General features: G+C 42.0%; 1 protein-coding gene across 1 annotated transcript in view; it reads left to right on the top strand.

The window, feature by feature from the left end:
- zc3h3 (zinc finger CCCH-type containing 3) overlaps positions 1–10,600 on the top strand; it is a 55,706-nt gene extending 45,106 nt beyond the window's left edge. The window contains exons 9-11 of the mRNA XM_035653551.1: positions 6,205–6,425; positions 6,520–6,677; positions 10,336–10,600. Coding sequence (XP_035509444.1) covers positions 6,205–6,425; positions 6,520–6,677; positions 10,336–10,367 — 411 coding nt within the window. The 3' untranslated portion in view covers positions 10,368–10,600. The remainder of the gene's footprint in view (positions 1–6,204; positions 6,426–6,519; positions 6,678–10,335) is intronic.
- The last annotated feature ends 416 nt before the right edge of the window (positions 10,601–11,016 follow it).

Here is an 11,016-nt window from a genome sequence, read left to right as displayed (position 1 = left end):
AGTGTCAAACTCTGCACAGACATTATTCAAACATGACACTGCAGGAACAATAAGAAACACTGATTTTTGAGTGGAGGAGGCCTTTAAGCATGAAACTCTTCAGATGAAGTCTACCCCAAGTATAGACACCTGTTCAACAAAGGCAGGCAGCATCTGAGCAGGGTTCAGCCTGGGTCAGATGAGGGTTGTGAATACTGGTGTGATGTGTGACACCACATTCAGATGGAAAACCTGGAAATTAAGATAATAGTTTTCCAGTCATGGAAACACCTGGAAATTGATTAAAATGACCAGATATCCTGGAAATAATCTGTTTTTTTTTTAGAACTGTCTTTAGAACTCGACTGTTGGTAGGATAAGCTACGCAGACACTTTAAACAAGTTTATCAGATGCAAAGCGTAACTGAAAAATGCTCCCTTTTCATTCTGGTTACCATGTAAGACAGGAGACTTGCAGTGAACCTTTGGCATCAGGTCTAAACGCATGCATGTAGACGGTCAAATCTACACACATACAGCCTATTAAAGATCAAATATACGTTTATTGTTGTGGACGATAAATGCATGCATGGCAATGTTTATTGTATATGCAATGAACACTTTATACCTTTTTTTTTAATAGGCTAAAAGGTCAGAAGATGAATAGACCACAGCAGAGAAATCGGCTGTGGTGAAAGCAGCCAAGCGCTTTGAGCGTCCCATAAACACTGACCACTGTAGTGAACAAGTCCTGTCCTGTATTGTCAAAAAAAAAGAAAAAACACTGGAAAATGACTTCTTAAAGAGTGGGAACCCTGTAGACTGTCCACACAGCTTTAACCAGTATCACTGTGTCTGACTGGAAGAACTGAAACAAGAGACGTCAGTGTTTTGACCGTTCTGTCTTTTGGACTTCATGTTGTTTTGATCTCACTAGATTCTTTATTCAGCGCTGCGTTGACGACATTACTGGACTGTAAAGTTCTTTATCTAAGCTGTGTTCTCCATTTGAAAGTATAATTATATTGTACAACATGTATACAGTTCCACTGAAGTTAAACTGAGGCTTAGGTAAACAAGTAGTTTGGTAACCAATCCCCTCCTGCGCATACACAGACATGTACACAGTGACACACAGGCAGGAACAGCTGCAGGGGGTGGCGGTCCATAATGGCATAACTGTAGTGTCTGAGTGACACATTGTGGGCCTGATGGGTAACAGAGAGCCACCTACAGATGACTCGAGACACCCGAGTCCCCCTCACACTCTGTACCCACATCCACCTCAAACACACCACTCCACTCCTCTCCTCCCCCCTCTTGTTTTTGCCTCCCTTTGTCTCCCCCGTCTCCCCCTCTCTCCTCCTCTCCCCTGCTTGTTTTTGAGCGTCGAGTGTGAAACAGATGCTTTTTCACACTGTCAGACCTCATTTAAATAGTGCATGGTAAAATGAGGATATAGAAAACAAAAGGGATATTAATATTTATTCTATTAGCTGAAGTGCTTAGGTCTGTGATTTTCCCCCTGTGTGTGTGCATGTGTTTGTGTGTGTTTGTGCCTGAGTGCGTGTGTGTTTATGGAGCGCTGCGCTGTGAGGCTCTGGTGGCTCTATGATGGATAGCAGGCAGTAATTATAGATGGGAAAACTGCTGAGGATGGCACTATGGGCCAGGCAGGCAGACACTCCAGCAGCTCAGGGGTTAAGTCTGCTCCTCGCCTCCATCCTGCCTCATCCTGGCTTTGTCTCACGCTCACCCTCCACCTCGTAGGATCTGTCTGTGCCTCCCTAATTGTCCCTCTCGTTTCTTTTCTCCGCAGCATCATTTTTTAGCAGTTTTTAATTACTTTCTGCATTTTCTCCCAGGTTCCTCACACGTCAGGCCGGCAGTCGGCCATCAGGTGTCACTGAGCGTCTGTGGCCAACTGTCAGTTGACAGGTTTGGCTATAGTAATCTCTTATTGGCTCTTATCAACGTCCATTCGGCTGATTCAGCGTGTTGAAACCATTTCAGCTGCAGACATTGACAGAGGGCTGTCTGATCGGCTGTTTAGCCTAATGAATGTGAGATTTTGCCCCTTTCTATTTATTTCTCACTTTAAACCAGGACTTTACAATGCCGTCTAAGTATATTCTCCGTTTGTGTTCCAAGCGTATTACAAAGAAGTTAAAAACTATTTCAGTGTTGTGGAAATGTTTGGCTAGTTTTCATTGTTTGTCTCTCTGCACATGCACACATGCACGTAACTACTGAGAGTTACTCCTGCTATGCATATGCAAAACATAGAGTACGTGCCTGCTGGCAGAGTTGGCTCCAATCTTTGTCAGGTGTTCAAGTTCAGCTTTCAACAGAAGGCTGAGGGCTGTCAGTTAGCCCTCAGTGAAAATGCATCTGATTAACTTGCACTTTTCTGTTTTACACCCGAAGATTTCTTTAAAAAAAATATCAGCATCTTGACCTGCATCATTACAGGATAGGCCCCTATTCTTTGCCATCATTGGCATCTTCAGAAAACCAGGACATTTGTCTGGCTACAGTTCCACTTTTCCTGCCTGTAGGACGCATCCGGTGTCTTTACAGATGTCTCTCTGCAGCGCTGTCGCTGTGTGTTACACTTTAGGCCACATTCAGATCCGAAAATCGAAATAACGCACTCTGCTTGCTACAACGTCAAATAAATCATTTGAGAAAGTCACAGGTTGCTTACTTGTTTTCTGATGAGCATGATACTTGCTAGCTTACAAGCACTGACACGGCGATGAGCTCGAAGTGGTGAAAGTGACGTTGCGAGATCTGTTTCCTCCCAGTGGTTCTTCACCGTCCCTCCATCGGGACCATCGTCAGGTCAACACATATTTGATTGTCCATTTTGCGCGTTCCCTGATGATGTTGCCTCGCATTGCAGCAAAAGTTGAGCAAAAATTCCTGGACTCAGTCCCATCCCCACTGCATTAACGCACTCATTGAAATGAATGGGGGAGGCTGCTTTTGATGCAGTGCTACTGTCGGCCTGAACGCGACCTAAGATCTAGTGACAGCTTGAGCTTTCATTTTCTTAATATTACCCTCTCTATGTTAATACCCGAACAACCTGAGCTCATTTATTGTTCCGTTCTACTCACTGTAAGTTGCTCTAGACAAGAGCGTTGGCTTAATGCCCAAGATGTAAATGCGTGTGATGTCCCTTTTTTTTATTTTACTGTCTTTTCCATCTCCTGCCCTCCCTCCCTCTCTCTTTCTTTCTTGCTTCTTTTGCTCATTCTCTCAGTCTCTTGGTAAATGTGCTGACTCCTCCTGGTTTTGGCCCAGCAGAGAGCTCTCTAATAGGCCCCAGAGACATCCCAGCATTCCTTAAATCAAGTGGAAAATTGTTAACTTGGTGTGGGATAAAGATGTTCTGTCCACTTTAGCTTTTTTCTCCCATTTCCCAGCTTGCTGTCTCTCTCTCTCTCTCTTTCTTTCTGTCTCTATCTTTTTATGAAAATGAGGATGTATGGAGCTGTGGGGAGTGGACTGAGCTTTTACAGTTAATTTCTCCTTCACTTTCACAGAAAGTGCCTCAGCTTTGTTAACTCCTGTTGTCCCGTCACACTTGTCTCTGGACATCTGGGAGAGTTGGCACATTTTTAGAAAATATCACATTTTTAATTTGGCACAGCCGCATTAAACATTTTAGGTTTGTGCATTAGCTGTAAGTTTGGAGGTATAAGCACTCCTGATGTTACTATATATTATATATAAAAAATATCTGTTTAGGTTTGCAAAGTTACAATTAATACTGTGCACTTGTTACACATCACATTGGACCACTGGATGTGGTCTGCACGATTATGGCTATAAGGGTTATCATAAGAATTCTGCTCACTATTTAAGTCACCACAACTACACATCCATCTTTGACAGGATGCAATCAAAGTTTTTGTTAAACATAAAAAATATTTTTTTATGTCAAATCAATGTATCAGTGTTAAATGTTCATAATAAGAACACCTCGTTAACTTGCAATCTAAATAGAGGGTTAATCCTTCCATAGAAAATGGAGTAACGATTCTGGATTGCCTTTGTGATAAAATGCTGAGGTCAACAGCCACAGTTATGTAATCAGAGAGTGTTTGAAATGTCTAGGGCTGCAACTAACGATTCTTTTTATTATCAATTAATCTGTCTATCATTTTCTCGATTAATAGATTAGTTGTTGGGCTATAAAATGTTGATCACAGTTTCACAAAACCCCGGGTGACATATTCAGGTTACTGTCATAGAGGATCAGAGAAACCAGATAATATTCAGATTTGAGAAACTGAAACCAGAAAATGTAGACATTTTTTCTTGACTAGAAACAAAAAAACGATTAAGCGTTTAGTAAAATAGTTGACATATAATGGATTAATTGCCTAATTTTTGCAGCTCAAGAGATGCCTATATTCGGTCAGGCAGTTTACTTGTTGATAAGAAAGGTTCAGTTTGATGCACCACAGTCAGGGCTCCAAATGTGAAGTTGTATTAATTGTGGATCACTGTAGCGTAGATTGAAAAGAAAATAACTGAGAATAATTAAATTCATGATCATAAAATAAAAATCTTAAGCTGCAGCCCTTAAATCATTCATTACAATTCACAACATCAGGGCAATAAATGATAAATATTAGTGTATTTCTCAGCACAACCAAGACCTGACCGTGACCCGGCTCAGCAGTGATGTCAGACACCAAATATAAAACGATGAATGATCACTGACACCAGCAGCAGACCTGATTTGTTGAGCGAAATGTGGTGTCGAAACCGCAGCCCTATAAGATGATCTAGAGAAACATTTGACAGCAAGCTGACCCTGGGCCGCCCTGGCACCCAGGGGTGCGGGAACATGGGTGTGATGGCACCAAGTCAGGTCTGCTGTACTCCAGAGAGAGTTGACCATAGTGTCCTGGAAAATTGATCTCAACATCCCTCTCACGTCCACACAATCACACACACACACACACACACACACACATCCCTCCGATACACACTCTATTTCTGGACCAATCTGCTTCCCGGTCCCGCACTCCTCACCCCTATACACACACAGACACACACTCCTCGCAGCCTGTACCCCAGAGTGAATATAATTAGCTTTTCTGACAGGTGGGAGGGATCGGATCTCGTGGAGAATGAAGCTACCAATTTACACCCGTATTACACTGTCATACACACTTAGTTGCAAACATGCATGTGAAAGCTCACTTTCTCATGCACAATGCTTCCCAGAATGACGCTGACTGTAACCCACTTGCTCAACTTGCATGTTAAAGAAATGAGACTCTTTCCTTTCCTTATTGATTATAACATTTTACTCACCAACTTCATTTGTGTGACTAAACGTGATCGAACGTTAAAGTTTCCATAAAGTGCGTTCTGTCTGTAAACACCTGTCCGCTGTAAACATCTATTCCCTTTTGCAGACGTCTTACTTCAACTTTAACTCGTGGTTGTTTGCACACTCATTTTCTGTGCATTAGGGATTATTACTGACATTATGAAGGCATTCACTTCCACTTTCACTTCCAAATAAGCAGTTTAGACAGTCTGATTAAATTTGGGGGTTGTTTACAACTACAAAAGTATTAACTCACAAGAGGATGGATGAAATAATAAAACAAAATAAAGTACCTAATCAGGATAAGTCCTCCTTTTGCTTATTTCACACACTGTCACACAAGAGGGAATGAAAAATATAAGATTTTCTACTCTAAAGCTTCCCCTAAAGGTTTAATGTTTAGATCTGTGACTTTAGTGGACCTAAAAAATGCTAAACTCGTGTTGTCATGAAACCAATTTTGAATTAGTTCATTTGGAAAGGGCTACTATGATCATGAGGAAATATTGTTTAGTTGGTTTGTTGGTTAGCTGGTCCTATAAAATGGCTTCATAGCACTCAGTAAACTCCTAAATATATTTGTCTGCCAGAAAACAAAAATGTATTTCAACCTTGTTTTCCTTTGCTCAGGAGTTCCCCTCATACCCGATCATGCATCTCTGAATTAGATTAGTTTATGAATAGCAGCCACAGTTTGTGTGAAGTTCATTTACTGTGTTTGAGGTGTTGAATCAGCTACCTGTAATACATCAACCACTTATGTGAACTACTTGGTTATTTTTTTAAGCTGTAGTTTAAGGGTTTATTTTCAGTTTGACTTTTTCTGAATCAGCAGCATCAGCAGTTTTTTCAGATTTTCTTTGTGTTAGCTGTTACAAGTGAAGCATGTGGGTTTGTGTTTATATCTCCCTGTCTCTAACCACCAGTGTAAGAAGAAACACACTCTGGTGTGTCCAGACTTCTCTAAGACGGGATCCTGCCCTCGAGGAGTCCGCTGTAAGCTGCAGCACCGCCAACGAGCCAAACGAAGCACCAGCAGCACCTCCACCACCCCAGCCAAGAGAGCCCGAACGAAGGAGCCCTCCAAGAGGTCAGGGAAGCATATTGTACCGAGCTCACTCCTAACCAACAAGAATCATCATCTAAAGCCTTTTTTACCTTTTAACATTTTTCTTCTCTTCTAGGCCCTGCCTGTCTGTTGTCATCCCGCAGGTCTCTCAAGCAGCTCCACAGACACCCATCGAAGGTCCTCTGGCGCTGCCATCCTTCATCTCCCTCTCCAGCTCCCCAGAGGAGGCAGACGCACCGGACACACTGCAGACTGAGACCTCACAGGTTAAAGGTACAAAAATATTATCAACACACCTAAAGCACCCAGAGTGTCCCAGCGTTTACACAAAACAAAACTCTATGACATGAAAAGACCACAGCCTGCGACCATAAGAGACCACTGACCAGTTAAAGTGTCCATGAAGCATTCAGTTATTTTTTCACAAACAAAAAACTAACTTTTTTATCTCATCTAATTGCTGGCTTTTTACCCACGTACTTACTATGGTTGTTCACACACTTATTTTGTGACCTTCAGGGATTATTACTGACATTAGAAAAGCATTCAATTCCACTTTCACATCCAAATAAGCATTTTATTTATTATTTCTGCCCTTGTCTTGTCTTGACTCCATATATCCGGATATGGCAAGTAAAATATTTGGGAAAGACAAGGAAAATGACATTCAGGTTGTGAAACATAGAATGTATCTTAAGATCGATCTATGTATCTTAAAGTGCTGACTGTCCAGAGATGTTTTGTGGAAGGATCGTGTTTGTCATGAAAGCCACAGGATCATGCAAGAATGAATGAGAAGGGGGAGTGGTGGTTGGTCTGGGCCGCAGACAGATAATGATGATCAGAGCTTGGCTGTAGAGTGAGTGTGATTATGCTCTGGGGAGGATTAATAATGCTCAGAGGACAGAGGTAATAATATTTAGGTTTTGGGCTGGACGGAGGCACAGCTGAGCTCTCTGTTGACAGACTTGACAGATAGAGGATTAGGAGAGAGGCTGCCTTCCCCCCTCCAACTTCCTCCCCCATCCTCCTCCTCCTCCCACCCGGCTTGACCATCCACCTGCTGGACACACACATGCATGCTGGCTGACACTGCAAAGCAACATTCCAGTTTTACCAAGCAGCGCATTACCTAAAATGTTCTAATTTTCTGTCTCATTTGACTGATTTTAAAACAAAATAATTACTATATTTTCACCTGATTCAATGACTAATATGATCATATGGTAGCACTTTTCCTTGAATGTTCTTTTAAAATCTGTAGAATTTTGTCTTTAATGTCCTTAAATAAATAAGGTCTGGTCCTCAGGTTTTCTCCAGGGCTCATGAAAATAGGATTGCATTTTATCTTTGCTAAAGAGGTGGCAGAGGTGGTTTTCATTGACAAACAAAATGAAAAGGTCCCAAGAGACTGCAACTGCTGAGAGACAACAGATCTGTTATATCTGCTTCAGTGGAAAAGCTGAACATGGATCATCAAACTCATCTTGACAGCTTGATCTCTGCAGTTAGTCATTACTCTGAGATTTGGGTCGATTTTCTTTTGTGCCGATTTCTGCCAATGAGTTGTTCCAGTCATAGCTGATGTTTTTAAGACTAAATCCACTTGTAAAATGATACTATAATGTCCTATATTTCATTCTTGACTTAACATATCCAGGGGTTTCCCAAACCTAACCAGCTCCTAGATAAATTATAAAGAGAAAATCTAATATTGATTTGGAGGTGCTGACTCTCATCCCGACCACTCCTGCGTGTGCTGGATGTCACGGTCGGATGAAGCCAACATAACCACATCATCATCAAAGAGCAAGGACGTAATTCTGTGGTCCTCCAACCGGACACTCTCGTCCCACCGGCTGCGTCCTGAGATCCTCTCCATGAAAATCAGAAACAGAATCAGTGACGGGAAACAACCCTGGTGGAGCCAAGCGCACACTGAAAACATGTTTGAGTCCCTGCCGAGAATCCCAAGCTCTCATTCTGGTTACCTAAGGAATGGATGGCTCGTAGTAATGTACCACTCTCCCACAGTACCCCTCACACGACTCCCCATGAGACTCAGGCTCAGTTCTCCAAGTCCAGACTGGATGGGCAAACTCCCATGACTCCTCTAGTAATGAGCTGGACAACAACAGGATGTGTTGGTTGGGTTCAGGACTTTCTCCAAGTGTTCTTTCCACTGCTCATCAATTTCCCTTGTACAGCCTGAGCCAAGCCTTGCCTTTTCTTCTTGAGTCATCTGACAGTTTGCCAGAACATCCTTGAGGTCTCGATAGTCTTCTGGACCTTGTCGACACCTCTATTGACAGAAGTCTCTTCTTCTCAGTCCAGTTTGGTTCCTTTTTCTGTAATGTGTAACATTTCCATAGTCAAACGATATAAATATGGACACCATACATATATATATATATATATATATATATATATAAAAACCCAGTAAGTATGGAAGGACAATTTGCTCACATCCAGATCCTCTAAAGTTAGGTGCAGTAGTGTCTGTCGGGTCCTTGGAAAGTTGTAGACTAACTTTCTAGGACTGCAATACACTTGAAAAAGGAGATAAATGTTAAAACTGTTGGTGAGGTGTTAAACTTGGAAGTTGTTTGCAAAAATACAAAGTATGTAAATAAATGAGTGCATGTAGCCAAGAGCTGACACAACCAGAGGAAGTTTGAGTGGTTGTTAACCAGGAATACAATTTGAAATCAACAGCATTTGGTGTGAATTACTAATCGCACCCAAGCTCATATAAACCTTACCTTTTAGACAACTTTACTGCAGACACAAACTGACTACTGCATTTTTTATGTCTAGAAAGTGTCTCCTGTCACTGGAGCTTGGGATTGTGGGACATTGTAAACAGTGCTTTATGTCAGGACAGTTAGAAACTCCAACTTGCCATTTTGTCAGTTGTGAATTCTTTTGGCCACGTGTGTCTTTGCTCTGCGATGGACTCAATCAACAGGAAACTAAACAATGCTGATAATAACAGATCAGTTATTTGAGTCACATGTCAAGCACAAATGCCAAACAGTGTCTGGTTCCAGCTGTGGGGGATTTGCTGCTTTTCGGTTATTGTCTTCATTGTAAATTGAATATCTTTGTAGTAATTTGAAGATGTCATGTTGAATTCCGGGAACTTGTTTTATTGTTTTCTAACATTTTGTGAACGAATAAACAAAAGCTAGTTGCAGCCCTACAGACTCTAGGTCAGGTCTCAACCTGGCGTCCTTGAAGGGAGTTCAATGGGGTCCCCAAAAAAAGTCTTTACCGCAACGGCCTGGGTTCGATCTCTTTCTCGCCCCCCATTTCCCATCTTTCCTTAAATAAAGGCACAAATAAAGGCAAAAGTCCTTCTCAGGCTGAATCCTTGGACTACATCTTCTCAAACATGGGTCCGTGCCCTGAAGTGTATCAATGACACCAATGAGGTCCAGATCCACTTCTCTAGAGACATACTCACAAACACACACAGGTGAACCAGTAATCATTTCATCGCCCCCTCCGCCTGCTCCGTCCAGTCGGTTTGTGCTCTTAAGTATTACTAATGACGCTGCACCACCCAGAGCCTCATTAAAGGTGGAACTCCGCCAAACAAGCTCCTCTTCACTTTGCATAAATTAGCTCAGACGCAATGTATCACTGCCAGACTGCGACCTCACACACACAGACACACACAGACACACACAGACACACACACTTCCTGTACACACACCTTCATCCATCCCTGTTGTCCCGTTCTCTTCCTCATTTACTCATCAGTTGAGATGTCATCACTCAGCATTTCAGCGGGACAACACACAGTAGCTCTGAGTCAGTTACACATGAGCGAACACTCACACACACACACAGACACCTTTGTCTTTTTGTCATTTCATTTCTGCCAATACTCATCTTTTCATTTAAATTCCCTGTTTTTCTTCCGCAGAGAAAAAACTGCAGATCAAGCCTCGGCTGTGAGACTACAGAAACCAGCAGCCCTGGAAGGAAAAAACGCTTATCAGTTATTTCTGTGCTCCAGGTTTGTCCTGACAGGTGTGTCTGTGTCTCTTCCCTCTGCATTTTATCACTCAGGGCCTGAAAGTTTTAATTTTCTATATAAATCTGTTTACATATCAATTTGGGTGTTTGCAATACAGATTTTCTCATCAGGCTTTGTATATTTTAAAAGGACAAATAAAATATGAACCTTTTGTGCCGTTTCTCAGACTCTTTTTGACATGTGAAGTCAGTGCCGTGAGAGTGTTTATAGGCTGCGAGTGTGTTTCTGTTTGGGAGCGGCCGTGTTGTCACATGACCCGAGCGTGTTTGTGAGAGTTTTCACTGGGAAGGTGGTGACAGAAGCAGCAGTGCCCCTCACTTTAAAGCCTGCAGAGAAGACACATGAGTGGACTGACTTCATGCTCACAGTGCTGCAAGTGTGTGTGTGTGTGTGTGTGTGTGTGTTGAGAGAATGCATGCACACAGAAATTAGTCTCTCTTTTGCTTTGTATTAAAACTACTATAGTTTTAACATTGTTAAAGTGTACAGTACATTTAAAAGCACATACTTCTCTCTTCTTCCATTAACAAGAAATAAAATATTCCACGTGCTCCTCAGTAATTCATC

The sequence above is a fragment of the Morone saxatilis genome, unplaced genomic scaffold (assembly GCF_004916995.1).
Source record: "Morone saxatilis isolate NCDOM2014 unplaced genomic scaffold, NCSU_SB_2.0 Contig12, whole genome shotgun sequence".
Taxonomy (NCBI): domain Eukaryota; kingdom Metazoa; phylum Chordata; class Actinopteri; family Moronidae; genus Morone; species Morone saxatilis.
Note: the sequence above shows the minus strand (reverse complement) of the source record. Positions and strands in the feature narration are given on the sequence as shown.